Source organism: Salmo trutta, chromosome 39, assembly GCF_901001165.1.
Source record: "Salmo trutta chromosome 39, fSalTru1.1, whole genome shotgun sequence".
Lineage (NCBI taxonomy): Eukaryota > Metazoa > Chordata > Actinopteri > Salmoniformes > Salmonidae > Salmo > Salmo trutta.
In genome coordinates, this window is record NC_042995.1 from 12,672,834 (window position 1) to 12,690,994 (window position 18,161).

At 42.4% G+C, this 18,161-nt stretch overlaps 1 protein-coding gene across 1 annotated transcript; it reads left to right on the forward strand.

The window, feature by feature from the left end:
• The first annotated feature begins 1,788 nt into the window (after positions 1-1,788).
• LOC115179258 (uncharacterized) lies at positions 1,789-11,943 on the forward strand. Its single transcript, XM_029740640.1, has 4 exons — positions 1,789-2,313; positions 4,469-6,175; positions 6,520-6,812; positions 11,910-11,943. The coding sequence occupies exons 1-4, from the start codon at positions 2,128-2,130 to the stop codon at positions 11,941-11,943; spliced, it is 2,220 nt and encodes a 739-aa protein (XP_029596500.1). The 5' UTR covers positions 1,789-2,127.
• Positions 11,944-18,161: the final 6,218 nt, after the last annotated feature.

An 18,161-nucleotide genomic window follows, 5' to 3' on the forward strand; every position in this document is an offset into this window, starting at 1 on the left:
ATGTATTAATGTCAAAATAACATGCAAAACAGGACAGCCAGTTTTTTGCTAAAAATGTGGGGCTAAGCCCCACCTGCCCTAAATGACGAGTCACCACTGAATAGGACAGAGGAATATAATAGAGGGGAATGAATGGAGGAATGTGTGATGCTCTTGAGTCTGATTGGTTAGATCAACTGGAAAGACAAGATTGGAGGATAAGAAACATTTCAAACACGTTTTTAAACAAAGGGCCCTGATGGCAGGTCTAAAACTTATGTTCAATTGTCAGCTGATAATGATTTCCTTAATTAATAATTTACTGAACTACAAGACAATAATTCAGGGACACCTACTCTTCAACCAAATGTTTTAGTCCTAGATAATTACACATCCAGCACATCTTATTTCTCTACCTGCATGCCTACCGTAAAGATCCCTCAACTGCAACAGCTCTAGTTGATTTAACCCATCAATGGCTCAGGTCACTTGACCAAGATAAACTTGTGGGTGAGATGCTTCTTGATTGTAGTGCTGCATTTGACCTTGTTGATCATATGGATAATAGCTGAGGCCATTGAAGAGAGATATTTTCTTGAACCCTCATTTCTTTGTTGGAACTATGTTACTGAGGTGTCATAGTCTATGGAAGACTTGTTTTACTGTAGTAAGGTAGCCAAAATATTCTATTAATGATGAAGAGGATGATGAGAAACATTGACATTAGTGGTAGACTGAGATCAAACAAATAACCTAAGTAAACCTGGATGCTAGTTGTGATATCTAAAACATATTGACTTTGAAATAGGCAAAACACCTGTATTACGAATGGTCAACCATTTGAAATGAGGTAGAGTATTTCATTTGAATAAAAATTGTGGTTACATGGATTCAATGTAAATATTAGGTATGACTGCTGTATAGGTTAAAAAAGGTGAATTGTTCCAGCATTTGATTACACATGAGAGCTTCTGTGGGTAGTCATGGCAATGAGGCCTTCATTGTGACATCACAAGATTCTGATTCTGGGAGGTTAGCTGTTGTACAGACAAACAGAACAGTGCAAAGAGACTGATTCAACTAACCACTGACAGATTATTAATGTCCTATTTCATTAGAGAGAGACCACGCTGCTTACTTGAGAGGTAGGTTGTAATATAACTTACTGTATAACTATGTTCCTGTAGAATAACTACTTTTCAAATGACTTGTGTACTACCATGACCTTTTAAGTAGGCCTAACATGCAATCTGAAACTGTTGGAGAGAGACAGTTTGCTTGAATACCTCTTTTTGTGTGATAAAATTGTTCATCCTGACACCTGAGATGGCATGTTAGTTGTTGTAGTGAGCCTGCCTAATGGCAATTGTATTATGTTGATGAAAGAAAGCCCTCTCTCTGTGTTAATCACCAACACACATTGTAATCAATTATCTCAATAAATATGTACCAAATGGGTAGGTAGTGTAAAAAACAAGTAGGTCTACCTAATTTGTAGCTGCTACATTTTTTATAAAAATCTGCTTTTCTTGATTGAATGGTTATCCATTTCAAATGGTTGAATTGATAGACCTCGTTAATTGAGGTACACTCAGAGGCACTCAAAGAGAAGACTGGAATGTTTAAAATAGATGAAACTGTATAAGTTAGGTCCTGCATGGATAGAGTCATTTTCCAACCCCAAAAAACGTTTTGAATGATATGATATAAGTGATTAGTGTGGTTTGTGAGAACCAGGCCCAATGTGGAGTGGCGACACATGAGGGGTGAATAAGGCTCAATAGTAAGGTACAGAGAGAGCCTGAAGTTTGCTTTTTAAAGTCTGTGTCGTGCTTTGTCATCTCCAATGGCAACACCTTGCATCACAATGATGATGTCATAAAGGATATTGTGCACATAATGATAGGAACAGACAAAATCGATTCATTTGAACTTGGTCACTTTTCCAGTAGCCAACTTTTTACTAGTAAATCAGATAGGCCTATTGCGTAATCATCTCTGGATCAGGATTGTCACTTGCTTCATTGTAAGTAAACGGGAAGAAAATGTGTGCATATTGTAAAGAGATGCATTATTCTTTGGTGAGCAACACTCCACTTACTACAACGTTATGTATTTTCCAGAGTTATTGTTAGCTAGGAGGAAGACATGGAGGGTTCAACGCTGACACAGAGGAGGGCTGAGTGTCAGTTGAAGGAAAGGACGATCCAGACAGACTACGTGATGGAGCTGGGAGTCAGGTTGGCTCTGGTGTGGAAGATCCAGAGGGAGCAGGAGAAGGAAATGAAGAGGATTTGGTTTGAGACGAGGAAAATGCCAAGCCTGATTGAGGAGGTAACAAGACCAACTTTGACGAAGTCGACTAGAGTTCTATTGAATAATATTGATTGAATCAAATATATGTCAATATACGGGCAAAATGTGCGATATGCCATGGAATGTAAGCTAACAATATTTTGTCCGATATCTTTTCTTGTGTTGTATCATGTCTGTCTCTCTGTTTGAGTATTGTTATGTACATAGTCCTCAGTTCTTATGGTTGTCTTGTCTTTAAAAATGTTTTATAAACTAGACCAAGCGATCTCTCGTAGACCTTCATATCAGGATTATGTGGTTGTCACACCTAGTTACCTTAAGTTGAATGCACTAACTGTAAGTTGTTCTGGATAAAAGCATCTGCTAAATGTCTAAAATGTCAAATGTTATGCTGGGTGTGGTGCATGTATTTTTACACTTAGTTGACCCATTGGCTAGAAGACCCAGGGTTGGTACAGACTGGTGCAGAGCATCTGAGAGGACACTAGATATATACAGAGCCTTCGGAAAGTATTCGAACACCTTGACTTTTTCCACCTTTTGTTACGTACAGCCTTATTTTAAAATTGATGAAATAAATGCAAATTCTCAGCAATCTACAAACAATACCCCATATTGACAAAGCGAAAACCGGTTTGTAGAAATGTTGAAATACCTGTTTTACATAAGTATTTAGACTTATGAGACTGGACTTATGAGACTGGAAATTGAGCTCATGTTCATCCTGTTTCCACTGATCATCCTTGAGATGTTTCTGCAATGTGATTGGAATCCACCAGTTGTAAATTCAACTGATTGAACATGATTTGGAAAGGCACACACCTGTCTATATAAGGTCCCACAGCAGAAAGTGCATGTCAGAGCAAAAACCAAGCCATGAGGTCGAAGGAATTGTCTGTAGAGCTCTGAGACAGGATTGTGTCGATGCACAGATCTGGGGAAGGGTACCAAAAACTCTCTTCAACACTGAAGGTCCCCAACAACACAGTGGCCTCCATCATTCTTAAATGGAAGAAGTTTGGAACCACCAAGACTCTTCCTAGAGCTGGCCAAGCTGAGCAATCGGGGGAGAAGGGCCTTGGTCATGGAGGTGACCAGAGCCCGATGGTGACTCTGACAGAGCTCTAGAGTTCCTCTGCGGAGACGGGAGAACCTTCCAGAAGGACAACCATCTCTGCAGCACTCCACCAATCAGGCCTTTAAGGTAGAGTGGCCAGATGGAAGCCACTCCTCATGACAGTCCGCTTGGAGTTTGCCAAAATGCACCTAAACACTCATAGACCATGAGAAACAAGATTCTCTAGTCTGATGTAACCAATATTGAACTCTTTGGCCTGAATGCCAAGCTTTACGTCTGGAGGAAATCTGCCACCATCCCTACGGTGAGGCATGGTGGTGCCAGCATCATGCTGTGGGGATGTTTTTCAGCGGCAGGGAATGGGAGACTAGTCAGGATCGAGGCAAAGAAGAACAGAGCAAAGTACAGAGAGATCCTTGATGAAAACCTGCTCCAGAATGCTCAGGACCTCAGACTGGGGCGAAGGGTCACCTTCCAATAGAACAATGACCCGAAGTACAAAGCCAAGACAATGCCGGAGTGGCTTCAGGACAAGTCTCTGAATGTCCTTGAGTGGCCCAGCCAGAGTCTGGACTTGAACCGGATCGAACATTTCTGGAGAGACCTGAATATAGCTGTGCAGCAGCTATCCGACCTAACTTAGCTTGAGAGGATCAGTCCCCATCCAACCTAACTTAGCTTGAGAGGATCTTTAGAGAAGAAAGGGAGAATTCCCGAAGCAAAAGTTTGTAGAGTGATACCCAAAAATATTGTCTGCTGTAATCGCTGCCAAAGGTGCTTCAACAAAGTACTGAGTGAAGGGTCTGAATACTTATGTAAATATGATATTTAAAAAAAAATGTGTGATGAATTTGGAACGATTCTGTTTTTGCTTTGTCATTATGGGGTATTGTGTGTACATTGATGAGGGGAAAAAACGATTTAATCAATTTTAGAATAAGGCTGTAAGGTAACAAAATGTGGGAAAAGTGAAGGTGTCTGAATACTTTCCGAAGGCACTGTATATGTGATGTATAAGTAAATAGCATTGACTCATAAAGTATCTATGTACTGAATGTGATCACTTTCAACATGTCTGTTTCTTTTCTCCAGCAGAATGTGAGAGATGTGACCAACCGTCCACTCACTGAGTTCATGGCTCCCTGTATTGACTCCCTCCCACCACTGGCTTTCACCGATCGGAGGCCTATACCAACCATGTTACATCCCCCCTCTCAATTGGCCATACGCGCTCAGGAGGCACAGCGGTTCATTGTATTTTCATACTTTGTCTCTGCTGAGTGCCCAGTTGCCACAGAGGCCACTGCAGATGTACGTACTGGTAAAAGAGAGGACTTATCGACAGATACACATCTTTCCTCAATGCTGCATCGATACCTGCCACACTTCTTTAACGATGACTCCATGCCACCACAGCAGACAGTAGAGGGAACCACTGAGGTCTCAGTTGCTCCAGTGGCAAAATCTAATATCAAGGAAGTGGACAGATTCTATCCTTTCTCCCTCCCACCACTGGCTCAGCGGTTCATTGGCAATTCATTCAATGTCCCGGAAACCTCCCAGCCTGCTGTTTTAGCCACAGAGTGCCGAGTTGCCAAAGAGGCTACTGCAGGCACAGCCACTGTCAAGAGAGAGAACCGATGGGCAGCTAAAGGTCTTCTTTCAGTGCTGACTCCATGCCTGCCATCAGTCTTTGACGGTGACTTCATGCCACCAGAGCAGACAGTAGAGGATGCCTATGAGGTCTCAGGTGCTACAGAGAACACTTCAGGTACAGCTACTGTTGATGGAGTGGGCAGATCAGCATCTAAATGCCCTGTCCCAATGCTGCCTCCAAGTCTGTCACGTGTCTTTGACATTGACTACAAACTGCCGGGGTCGGCAGTAGAGGGAACCAACAAGTGTCCAGTTGCCAGTGGAACAAACAATGATGTGTCCACTCACCTAAAGGAGGACATGGCAGCTGATCAAAGCCCTCCTGACCCTGGAGCACTGCCTCCAAGCTCGCCATGTATCCGTGACTCTGACCACAAACTGACCAAGGAGAAAAAAGAGGATGCCCCCGAGTCCTCCCTTGCCACAGAGATCACTGTAGGCACATCCATTGTCCAGGGAGAGGACCAGTTGGGTGATAAAAGCCCTGCTCCAAGGCTGCCTCCAAGCTTGTCACACATTTTGGACAATGACCATAAGCAGCCAGAGGAGACGTTAGAGGGCGCCACTGAGTGCTCAGTCGCCACAGAGGCATCAGTTGCTAATAGAGAGAATCCATCAGCAGCTACACGTCTTCCCTCAGTGCTGCCTTCAAGTCTGCCACTTGTCTTTGACAATGACTACAAACTGCCAGAGGAGGCAGTAGAGGGCACCAGTAAGTGTCCAGTTGCCAGTGAAGCAGCCGCTTCCGTGTCCAGTGTCCTCCGAGAGGAGTTTTTTGCTGGTAAAAGTCCTCCTGCACCCGCAGCACTGACTCTAAGGCTGCCCTGTACCCACAGCATTGACCACAAACAGCTATGGGAGACAGTTGAGGACAACACAGAGCGCTTAGTTGACACAGAGGAAAGTGCAGTTGCATCCACTGTCAAGAGAGAGGAACTGACAGGTGATACAAACCCTGTCCTAGCACTTCCTCCAAGCCTGGCATGCATCCATGACAAAGACCACAACGAGCCAGATCAGAAAGGGAGGGACACTACTAAGGAGGTGTGTCTCTGCCCTCACGCTCACCAAATGGACACAGATGCTAACTTAACTCTGGCAACCCACAATGATGAACCCAGGACCTGGACCCTGGAAGAGACAAAGGTAGGTGTCCTATTTTACACTACTACTTTACAGGGTTGGGGGTCAGTTCCATTTCAATTCAAAACATTGAAGAGAATTGGAATTTTAGAGTTCTTCTTGAATTGACTGGAATTGACCCAAACTTGCTGCTCTTTGCTCTTAGTATGAAACATCACCCCTCACTAGAGTTAACATGTATGGGTATTGTAAGATATAATGGGGATACAAAAAAACAAATGACCTTAATTACTGTCCTCCAAATTGTGTGCCCCATGAGGCCATCATTGTATGTTGATCACTCAAATGTGTATTGAATGTGCCACATTGGAACAATATTACATCTAGAATCAATGTCTTCCTGTCAGGATTATTGGATCGACATTGACATTGAGAGTGAAGAGAGGAGCGTCAAGGAGGAGGTGAGACCGAGGGAGGGATTGAAGTGTGAGGCGGACTGTGCCCATTCCAAGAGCTCCAATGGGATGGTTTCATCAGAGAGAGCAGAGACCATCCTGGGAAGAGTGGGCTTTCTGGTCAGGAACCGCATGCAGAAAATCCCGTTTTTGAAGATGGAGGAAAAGGAGGAAAGTAAGAAACTGAATAAGAAGTTGAAAGATGATGAGAAAGAGAGAAAGGAGATGAAAAACAAGGAGGAGAAGCAAAAAAAGAGGGAGAAGAAAGAGATGATTGAGAGAGAGAAAGAGCAGAAGAAAGTCATGAAGGCTGAGAAAAAGAGGGAGAAGTTAGAACAGAAAAAGAGAGAGAAGGAAAGAAAAGAGGAGGAAAAGGCAGAGAAAAAGAGGTTAGAGGGGCGGATGAAGATACATAATGACATGATGAAAGACAGGATTAAGAAAGAGAAGAAGTGTTCTGAGGAGCTGAAAAAGAGAGAGAAAGCTCAAGCTGAGTTCCTGGAGATGGAGAGAAAGATTCAAGAAAAGGAGGAGAAGAAGAGAGAAAAGATGAGGAAAGAGGAGAGGAAGAGACTGGAGAAGAAGAAAAAGAGGGAGCCAGTTGGAGGTGGAACTGAGAGGGTGATAGAAGAGCAGGGAAGGGATGAAAGCTTGAAGATGGATGAGTAGACTGGGTAATAGAGAGAGAGAGCAGGGAGGGATACTGTATTTTTGCGTGCATTGAAAAAAGGAATAAAAAACTAAATAAATAAAGTTTACTCTCTGTTTGATTTTTGTCAAGGCATACTGTATAACACAGTATAAACACACAATGTTTACTTTTCACACATCTGGGGAGTGTTGCAATGTTATAATGTTGAATTCCAAATCTACCCAATGGAGCGGAGCTGTGCTGAGATGAGGAGGACAGAACGGGAGGGGGAGTGGATGGAGGGTAGAGAGGAATATGATACAGAGGAATATGATACAGAGGAATATGATAGAGAGGAATATGATACAGAGGAATATGATAGAGAGGAATATGATACAGAGGAATATGATAGAGGGGAATATGATACAGAGGAATATGATACAGAGGAATATGATAGAGAGGAATATGATACAGAGGAATATGATAGAGAGGAATATGATAGAGGGGAATATGATACAGAGGAATATGATACAGAGGAATATGATACAGAGGAATATGATACAGAGGAATATGATAGAGAGGAATATGATACAGAGGAATATGATGAATGGGAATATGATACAGAGGAATATGATGAAGGGGAATATGATACAGAGGAATATGATGAATGGGAATATGATACAGAGGAATATGATGAAGGGGAATATGATACAGAGGAATATGATGAAGGGGAATATGATACAGAGGAATATGATAGAGGGGAATATGATACAGAGGAATATGATACAGAGGAATATAATACAGAGGAATATGATAGAGAGGAATATGATAGAGGGGAATATGATAGAGAGGAATATGATAGAGAGGAATATGATAGAGAGGAATATGTTAGAGAGGAATATGATAGAGAGGAATATGATAGAGAGGAATCTGATGAAGGGGAATATGATATATAGCTAATATGAAAGAGGGTAATATGATAGAGAGGAATATCATAGAGGGAATTTGATAGAGGGGAATATGATAGAGGGATGTAATACAGGAAATTGAGAGAGAAAAACATGATAGAGGGGAATATGAAAGAGGGGAATGTGATATATAGGGAATATGATATAGGGGAACATGACAGAGAGGAATATGATAGAGGGAAAATGAAAAAGAGGAATATTATACAGGGGAATATGATAGAGAGGAATATGATAGAGGGGAACATGGTAGATGGGAAAGTTATATAGATGAATTTGATAGAGGGAATATGATAGAGGGAATATGATAGAGGCAAATATGATAGAGGGGAATATAATAGAGGGGAATATAATAGAGTGTAATATGTGTCACTCCTGCTCTCGATCTTCCCCCCTGTATCTCGAGGGCGCCAGGCTCCCCAGCATTGCTCGCTCCTGCCATCATCATTACACACACCTGCCTTCCCACCGTCACGCGCATCAGCGATTATTGGACTCACCTGGACTAAATCACCTCTGTCATTACATTCCCAATATCTGTCAGGTTCCCCGCTCTGATCCCTGCTTCTGTCCTGATTGTCATATGTCATTGTTTACCTCTGTGCTGACAATGTTACTGTCTTGTTCTATGTCTGTTCCCGATTAAATGTTTGACTCCCTGTACCTGCTTCTCATCTCCGGGATCGGGCCTTAAAATATGATAGAGGGGAATATGATAGAGGGGAATATGATAGAGAGGAATATGATAGAGAGGAATATGATAGAGGGAATATGATAGAGGGAATATGATAGAGGGAATTTGATATTTGAATATTATAGAGGGGATTATGATATATAAGGAATATGATAGAGGGAATTTGATAGAGTTGAATATTATAGAGGGGAATATGATATATAAGGAATATGATAGAGGGAATATGATAGAGGGAATTTGATTGAGTTGAATATTATAGAGGCGAATATGATAGAGTGTAATATGTGTCACGCGCCGGCTCCCCAGCATTGCTCACTTCTCCCATCATCATTACGCACACCAGCCTTCCCTCGTCACGCGCATCAGCGATTATTGGACCCCACCTGGACTAAATCACCTCTGTCATTACCTTCCCCATATCTGTCGGGTTCCAAACTCTGTTCCCTGCTTATGCATTCATTGTCTTATGTCCTTGTTTACCCGTGTGTTGACACGGTTCCTGTCCTGTTCGGTCTGTTCCCGATTAAATGTTTAACTCCCCGTACCTGCTTCTTATCTCCGGCGTCGGGCCTTAACATATGATAGAGTGGAATATGATAGAGGGGAATCTGATAGAGAGGAATATGATAGAGGGAATATGATATAGAGGAATTTGATAGAGACGAATATGATATAGGGGAATTTGAAAGAGGGGAATTTGAAAGAGGGGAATATGGTAGAAAGGAAAATGATAGAGGGGAACATGACATAGGGGAAAACTTTATAGATGAATATAATAGAGGAATATGATAGAGGGGAATATGATATATAGGGATTATGATCAGGGGCGGAAATCCCGGGGGGGACGGGGGGGACACGACCCCCCCCCATCCTGGGAAAAATATGATTTGTCCCCCCCAATATATCACTGAAACATAACTATGTAATTTAAATAATATTAATAATATGCAATGAAAGCAAACTTTTGACTGGTACTGTATATATATTTTTACATTGTTTGCAAACTGATATGTGACATGTATAAATGTCAAAATAACATGCAAAACAGGACAGCCAGTTTTTTGCTAAAAATGTGGGGCTAAGCCCCACCTGCCCTAAATAACGAGTCACCACTTGTCACGCCCTGACCTAAGAGAGCCGTTTTTCTCTGTTTAGTTAGGTCAGGCTGTGATATGGGGTTGGCATTCTATGTGTTGTGTTTCTATGTTTTGGCCGGGTTTGGTTTCCAATCAGAGGCAGCTGACTATCGTTGTCTCTGATTGGAAGCCTTTTCCCACCTGGATTGTGTACGTAGTTTTTTCCTGTTTTGTATTATGTGACCTGACAGAACTGGTGGTTTTTGTTTTGTTTCTTTTGTTAAAGTGTTTCGTATTATTAAATAATTATCATGAACAATCACCACGCACTTTGGTCCCCTCCTTTCGACAGCCGTAACACCACTGAATATGACAGAGGAATATGATAGAGGGGAATGAATGGAGGAATGTGTGATGCTCTTGAGTCTGATTGGTTAGATCAACTGGAAAGACATGGATAAGAAACATTTCAAACACGTTTTTAAACAATGGGCCCTGTCGGCAGGTCTAAAACTTCTGTTCAATTGTCAGCTGATATTGATTTCCTTAATGAATAATTTATTGAACTACAATACAAGAATTCAGGGACACCTACTCTTCAACCAAATGTTTTAGTCCTAGATAATTACACATCCAGCACATCTTATTTCTCTAGCAGCATGCCTACCGTAAAGATCCCTCAACTGCAACAGCTCTAGTTGATTTAACCCATCAATGGCTCAGGTCACTTGACCAAGATAAACTTGTGGGTGAGCTGCTTCTTGATTGTAGTGCTGCATTTGACCTTGCTGATCATATGGATAATAGCTGAGGCCATTGAAGAGAGATATTTTCTTGAACCCTCAATTCTTTGTTGGAACTATGTTACTGAGGTGTCATAGTCTATGGAAGACTTGTTTTACTGTAGTAAGGTAGCCTAAATATTATATTAATGATGAAGAGGATGATGAGAAACATTGACATTAGTGGTAGGCTGAGATCAAACAAATAACCTAAGTAAACCTGGATGCTAGTTGTGATATCTAAAACATATTGACTTTGAAATAGGCAAAACACCTGTATTATGAATGGTCAACCATTTGAAATGAGGTAGAGTATTTCATTTGAATAAAAATTGTGGTTACATGGATTCAATGTAAATATTAGGTATGACTGCTGTATAGGTTAAAAAAGGTGAATTGTTCCAGCATTTGATTACACATGAGAGCTTCTGTGGGTAGTCATGGCAATGAGGCCTTCATTGTGACATCACAAGATTCTGATTCTGGGAGGTTAGCTGTTGTACAGACAAACAGAACAGTGCAAAGAGACTGATTCAACTAACCACTGACAGATTATTAATGTCCTATTTCATTAGAGAGAGACCACGCTGCTTACTTGAGAGGTAGGTTGTAATATAACTTACTGTATAACTATGTTCCTGTAGAATAACTACTTTTCAAATGACTTGTGTACTACCATGACCTTTTAAGTAGGCCTAACATGCAATCTGAAACTGTTGGAGAGAGACAGTTTGCTTGAATACCTCTTTTTGTGTGATAAAATTGTTCATCCTGACACCTGAGATGGCATGTTAGTTGTTGTAGTGAGCCTGCCTAATGGCAATTGTATTATGTTGATGAAAGAAAGCCCTCTCTCTGTGTTAATCACCAACACACATTGTAATCAATTATCTCAATAAATATGTACCAAATGGGTAGGTAGTGTAAAAAACAAGTAGGTCTACCTAATTTGTAGCTGCTACATTTTTTATAAAAATCTGCTTTTCTTGATTGAATGGTTATCCATTTCAAATGGTTGAATTGATAGACCTCGTTAATTGAGGTACACTCAGAGGCACTCAAAGAGAAGACTGGAATGTTTAAAATAGATGAAACTGTATAAGTTAGGTCCTGCATGGATAGAGTCATTTTCCAACCCCAAAAAACGTTTTGAATGATATGATATAAGTGATTAGTGTGGTTTGTGAGAACCAGGCCCAATGTGGAGTGGCGACACATGAGGGGGTGAATAAGGCTCAATAGTAAGGTACAGAGAGAGCCTGAAGTTTGCTTTTTAAAGTCTGTGTCGTGCTTTGTCATCTCCAATGGCAACACCTTGCATCACAATGATGATGTCATAAAGGATATTGTGCACATAATGATAGGAACAGACAAAATCGATTCATTTGAACTTGGTCACTTTTCCAGTAGCCAACTTTTTACTAGTAAATCAGATAGGCCTATTGCGTAATCATCTCTGGATCAGGATTGTCACTTGCTTCATTGTAAGTAAACGGGAAGAAAATGTGTGCATATTGTAAAGAGATGCATTATTCTTTGGTGAGCAACACTCCACTTACTACAACGTTATGTATTTTCCAGAGTTATTGTTAGCTAGGAGGAAGACATGGAGGGTTCAACGCTGACACAGAGGAGGGCTGAGTGTCAGTTGAAGGAAAGGACGATCCAGACAGACTACGTGATGGAGCTGGGAGTCAGGTTGGCTCTGGTGTGGAAGATCCAGAGGGAGCAGGAGAAGGAAATGAAGAGGATTTGGTTTGAGACGAGGAAAATGCCAAGCCTGATTGAGGAGGTAACAAGACCAACTTTGACGAAGTCGACTAGAGTTCTATTGAATAATATTGATTGAATCAAATATATGTCAATATACGGGCAAAATGTGCGATATGCCATGGAATGTAAGCTAACAATATTTTGTCCGATATCTTTTCTTGTGTTGTATCATGTCTGTCTCTCTGTTTGAGTATTGTTAGGTACATAGTCCTCAGTTCTTATGGTTGTCTTGTCTTTAAAAATGTTTTATAAACTAGACCAAGCGATCTCTCGTAGACCTTCATATCAGGATTATGTGGTTGTCACACCTAGTTACCTTAAGTTGAATGCACTAACTGTAAGTTGTTCTGGATAAAAGCATCTGCTAAATGTCTAAAATGTCAAATGTTATGCTGGGTGTGGTGCATGTATTTTTACACTTAGTTGACCCATTGGCTAGAAGACCCAGGGTTGGTACAGACTGGTGCAGAGCATCTGAGAGGACACTAGATATATACAGAGCCTTCGGAAAGTATTCGAACACCTTGACTTTTTCCACCTTTTGTTACGTACAGCCTTATTTTAAAATTTATGAAATAAATGCAAATTCTCAGCAATCTACAAACAATACCCCATATTGACAAAGCGAAAACCGGTTTGTAGAAATGTTGAAATACCTGTTTTACATAAGTATTTAGACTTATGAGACTGGACTTATGAGACTGGAAATTGAGCTCATGTTCATCCTGTTTCCACTGATCATCCTTGAGATGTTTCTGCAATGTGATTGGAATCCACCAGTTGTAAATTCAACTGATTGAACATGATTAGGAAAGGCACACACCTGTCTATATAAGGTCCCACAGCAGAAAGTGCATGTCAGAGCAAAAACCAAGCCATGAGGTCGAAGGAATTGTCTGTAGAGCTCTGAGACAGGATTGTGTCGATGCACAGATCTGGGGAAGGGTACCAAAAACTCTCTTCAACACTGAAGGTCCCCAACAACACAGTGGCCTCCATCATTCTTAAATGGAAGAAGTTTGGAACCACCAAGACTCTTCCTAGAGCTGGCCAAGCTGAGCAATCGGGGGAGAAGGGCCTTGGTCAGGGAGGTGACCAGAGCCCGATGGTGACTCTGACAGAGCTCTAGAGTTCCTCTGCGGAGACGGGAGAACCTTCCAGAAGGACAACCATCTCTGCAGCACTCCACCAATCAGGCCTTTAAGGTAGAGTAGCCAGATGGAAGCCACTCCTCATGACAGTCCGCTTGGAGTTTGCCAAAAGGCACCTAAACACTCATAGACCATGAGAAACAAGATTCTCTAGTCTGATGTAACCAATATTGAACTCTTTGGCCTGAATGCCAAGCTTTACGTCTGGAGGAAATCTGCCACCATCCCTACGGTGAGGCATGGTGGTGCCAGCATCATGCTGTGGGGATGTTTTTCAGCGGCAGGGAATGGGAGACTAGTCAGGATCGAGGCAAAGAAGAACAGAGCAAAGTACAGAGAGATCCTTGATGAAAACCTGCTCCAGAATGCTCAGGACCTCAGACTGGGGCGAAGGGTCACCTTCCAATAAAACAATGACCCTAAGTACAAAGCCAAGACAATGCCGGAGTGGCTTCAGGACAAGTCTCTGAATGTCCTTGAGTGGCCCAGCCAGAGTCTGGACTTGAACCGGATCGAACATTTCTGGAGAGACCTGAATATAGCTGTGCAGCAGCTATCCGACCTAACTTAGCTTGAGAGGATCAGTCCCCATCCAACCTAACTTAGCTTGAGAGGATCTTTAGAGAAGAAAGGGAGAATTCCCGAAGCAAAAGTTTGTAGAGTGATACCCAAAAATATTGTCTGCTGTAATCGCTGCCAAAGGTGCTTCAACAAAGTACTGAGTGAAGGGTCTGAATACTTATGTAAATATGATATTTAAAAAAAAATGTGTGATGAATTTGGAACGATTCTGTTTTTGCTTTGTCATTATGGGGTATTGTGTGTACATTGATGAGGGGAAAAAACGATTTAATCAATTTTAGAATAAGGCTGTAAGGTAACAAAATGTGGGAAAAGTGAAGGTGTCTGAATACTTTCCGAAGGCACTGTATATGTGATGTATAAGTAAATAGCATTGACTCATAAAGTATGTATGTACTGAATGTGATCACTTTCAACATGTCTGTTTCTTTTCTCCCGCAGAATGTGAGAGATGTGACCAACCGTCCACTCACTGAGTTCATGGCTCCCTGTATTGACTCCCTCCCACCACTGGCTTTCACCGATCGGAGGCCTAAACCAACCATGTTACATCCCCCCTCTCAATTGGCCATACGCGCTCAGGAGGCACAGCGGTTCATTGTATTTTCATACTTTGTCTCTGCTGAGTGCCCAGTTGCCACAGAGGCCACTGCAGATGTACGTACTGGTAAAAGAGAGGACTTATCGACAGATACACATCTTTCCTCAATGCTGCATCGATACCTGCCACACTTCTTTAACGATGACTCCATGCCACCACAGCAGACAGTAGAGGGAACCACTGAGGTCTCAGTTGCTCCAGTGGCAAAATCTAATATCAAGGAAGTGGACAGATTCTATCCTTTCTCCCTCCCACCACTGGCTCAGCGGTTCATTGGCAATTCATTCAATGTCCCGGAAACCTCCCAGCCTGCTGTTTTAGCCACAGAGTGCCGAGTTGCCAAAGAGGCTACTGCAGGCACAGCCACTGTCAAGAGAGAGAACCGATGGGCAGCTAAAGGTCTTCTTTCAGTGCTGACTCCATGCCTGCCATCAGTCTTTGACGGTGACTTCATGCCACCAGAGCAGACAGTAGAGGATGCCTATGAGGTCTCAGGTGCTACAGAGAACACTTCAGGTACAGCTACTGTTGATGGAGTGGGCAGATCAGCATCTAAATGCCCTGTCCCAATGCTGCCTCCAAGTCTGTCACGTGTCTTTGACATTGACTACAAACTGCCGGGGTCGGCAGTAGAGGGAACCAACAAGTGTCCAGTTGCCAGTGGAACAAACAATGATGTGTCCACTCACCTAAAGGAGGACATGGCAGCTGATCAAAGCCCTCCTGACCCTGGAGCACTGCCTCCAAGCTCGCCATGTATCCGTGACTCTGACCACAAACTGACCAAGGAGAAAAAAGAGGATGCCACCGAGTCCTCCCTTGCCACAGAGATCACTGTAGGCACATCCATTGTCCAGGGAGAAGACCTGTTGGGTGTTAAAAGCCCTGCTCCAAGGCTGCCTCCAAGCTTGTCACACATTTTGGACAATGACCATAAGCAGCCAGAGGAGACGTTAGAGGGCGCCACTGAGTGCTCAGTCGCCACAGAGGCATCAGTTGCTAATAGAGAGAATCCATCAGCAGCTACACGTCTTCCCTCAGTGCTGCCTTCAAGTCTGCCACTTGTCTTTGACAATGACTACAAACTGCCAGAGGAGGCAGTAGAGGGCACCAGTAAGTGTCCAGTTGCCAGTGAAGCAGCCGCTTCCGTGTCCAGTGTCCTTCGAGAGGAGTTTTTTGCTGGTAAAAGTCCTCCTGCACCCGCAGCACTGCCTCTAAGGCTGCCCTGTACCCACAGCATTGACCACAAACAGCTATGGGAGACAGTTGAGGACAACACAGAGCGCTTAGTTGACACAGAGGCAAGTGCAGTTGCATCCACTGTCAAGAGAGAGGAACTGACAGGTGATACAAACCCTGTCCTAGCACTTCCTCCAAGCCTGGCATGCATCCATGACAAAGACCACAACGAGCCAGATCAGAAAGGGAGGGACACTACTAAGGAGGTGTGTCTCTGCCCTCACGCTCACCAAATGGACACAGATGCTAACTTAACTCTGGCAACCCACAATGATGAACCCAGGACCTGGACCCTGGAAGAGACAAAGGTAGGTGTCCTATTTTACACTACTACTTTACAGGGTTGGGGGTCAGTTCCATTTCAATTCAAAGCATTGAAGAGAATTGGAATTTTAGAGTTCTTCTTGAATTGACTGGAATTGACCCAAACGTGCTGCTCTTTGCTCTTAGTATGAAACATCACCCCTCACTAGAGTTAACATGTATGGGTATTGTAAGATATAATGGGGATACAAAAAAACAAATGACCTTAATTACTGTCCTCCAAATTGTGTGCCCCATGAGGCCATCATTGTATGTTGATCACTCAAATGTGTATTGAATGTGCCACATTGGAACAATATTACATCTAGAATCAATGTCTTCCTGTCAGGATTATTGGATCGGCATTGACATTGAGAGTGAAGAGAGGAGCGTCAAGGAGGAGGTGAGACCGAGGGAGGGATTGAAGTGTGAGGCGGACTGTGCCCATTCCAAGAGCTCCAATGGGATGGTTTCATCAGAGAGAGCAGAGACCATCCTGGGAAGAGTGGGCTTTCTGGTCAGGAACCGCATGCAGAAAATCCCGTTTTTGAAGATGGAGGAAAAGGAGGAAAGTAAGAAACTGAATAAGAAGTTGAAAGATGATGAGAAAGAGAGAAATGAGATGAAAAACAAGGAGGAGGAGCAAAAAAAGAGGGAGAAGAAAGAGATGAATGAGAGAGAGAAAGAGCAGAAGAAAGTAATGAAGTCTGAGAAAAAGAGGGAGAAGTTAGAACAGAAAAAGAGAGAGAAGGAAAGAAAAGAGGAGGAAAAGGCAGAGAAAAAGAGGTTAGAGGGGCTGATGAAGATACATAATGACATGATGAAAGACAGGATTAAGAAAGAGAAGAAGTGTTCTGAGGAGCTGAAAAAGAGAGAGAAAGCTCAAGCTGAGTTCCTGGAGAAGGAGAGAAAGATTCAAGAAAAGGAGGAGAAGAAGAGAGAAAAGATGAGGAAAGAGGAGAGGAAGAGACTGGAGAAGAAGAAAAAGAGGGAGCCAGTTGGAGGTGGAACTGAGAGGGTGATAGAAGAGCAGGGAAGGGATGAAAGCTTGAAGATGGATGAGTAGACTGGGTAATAGAGAGAGAGAGCAGGGAGGGATACTGTATTTTTGCGTGCATTGAAAAAAGGAATAAAAAACTAAATAAATAAAGTTTACTCTCTGTTTGATTTTTGTCAAGGCATACTGTATAACACAGTATAAACACACAATGTTTACTTTTCACACATCTGGGGAGTGTTGCAATGTTAAAATGTTGAATTCCACATCTACCCGATGGAGCGGAGCTGTGCTGAGATGAGGAGGACAGAACGGGAGGGGGAGTGGATGGAGGGTAGAGAGGAATATGATACAGAGGAATATGATACAGAGGAATATGATAGAGAGGAATATGATAGAGGGAATATGATAGAGAGGAATATGATAGAGAGGAATATGATAGAGAGGAATATGATACAGAGGAATATGATAGAGAGGAATATGATAGAGGGGAATATGTTAGAGAGGAATATGATAGAGGGGAATGTGATAGAGAGGAATATGATAGAGGGGAATATGATAGAGAGGAATATGATAGAGGGGAATATGATAGAGGGGAATGTGATAGAGGGAATATGATAGAGAGGAATATGATAGAGGGGAATATGATAGAGGGGAATGTGATAGAGGGAATATGATACAGAGGAATATGATGAAGGGGAATATGATACAGAGGAATATGATGAAGGGGAATATGATACAGAGGAATATGATGAAGGGGAATATGATACAGAGGAATATGATAGAGGGGAATATGATAC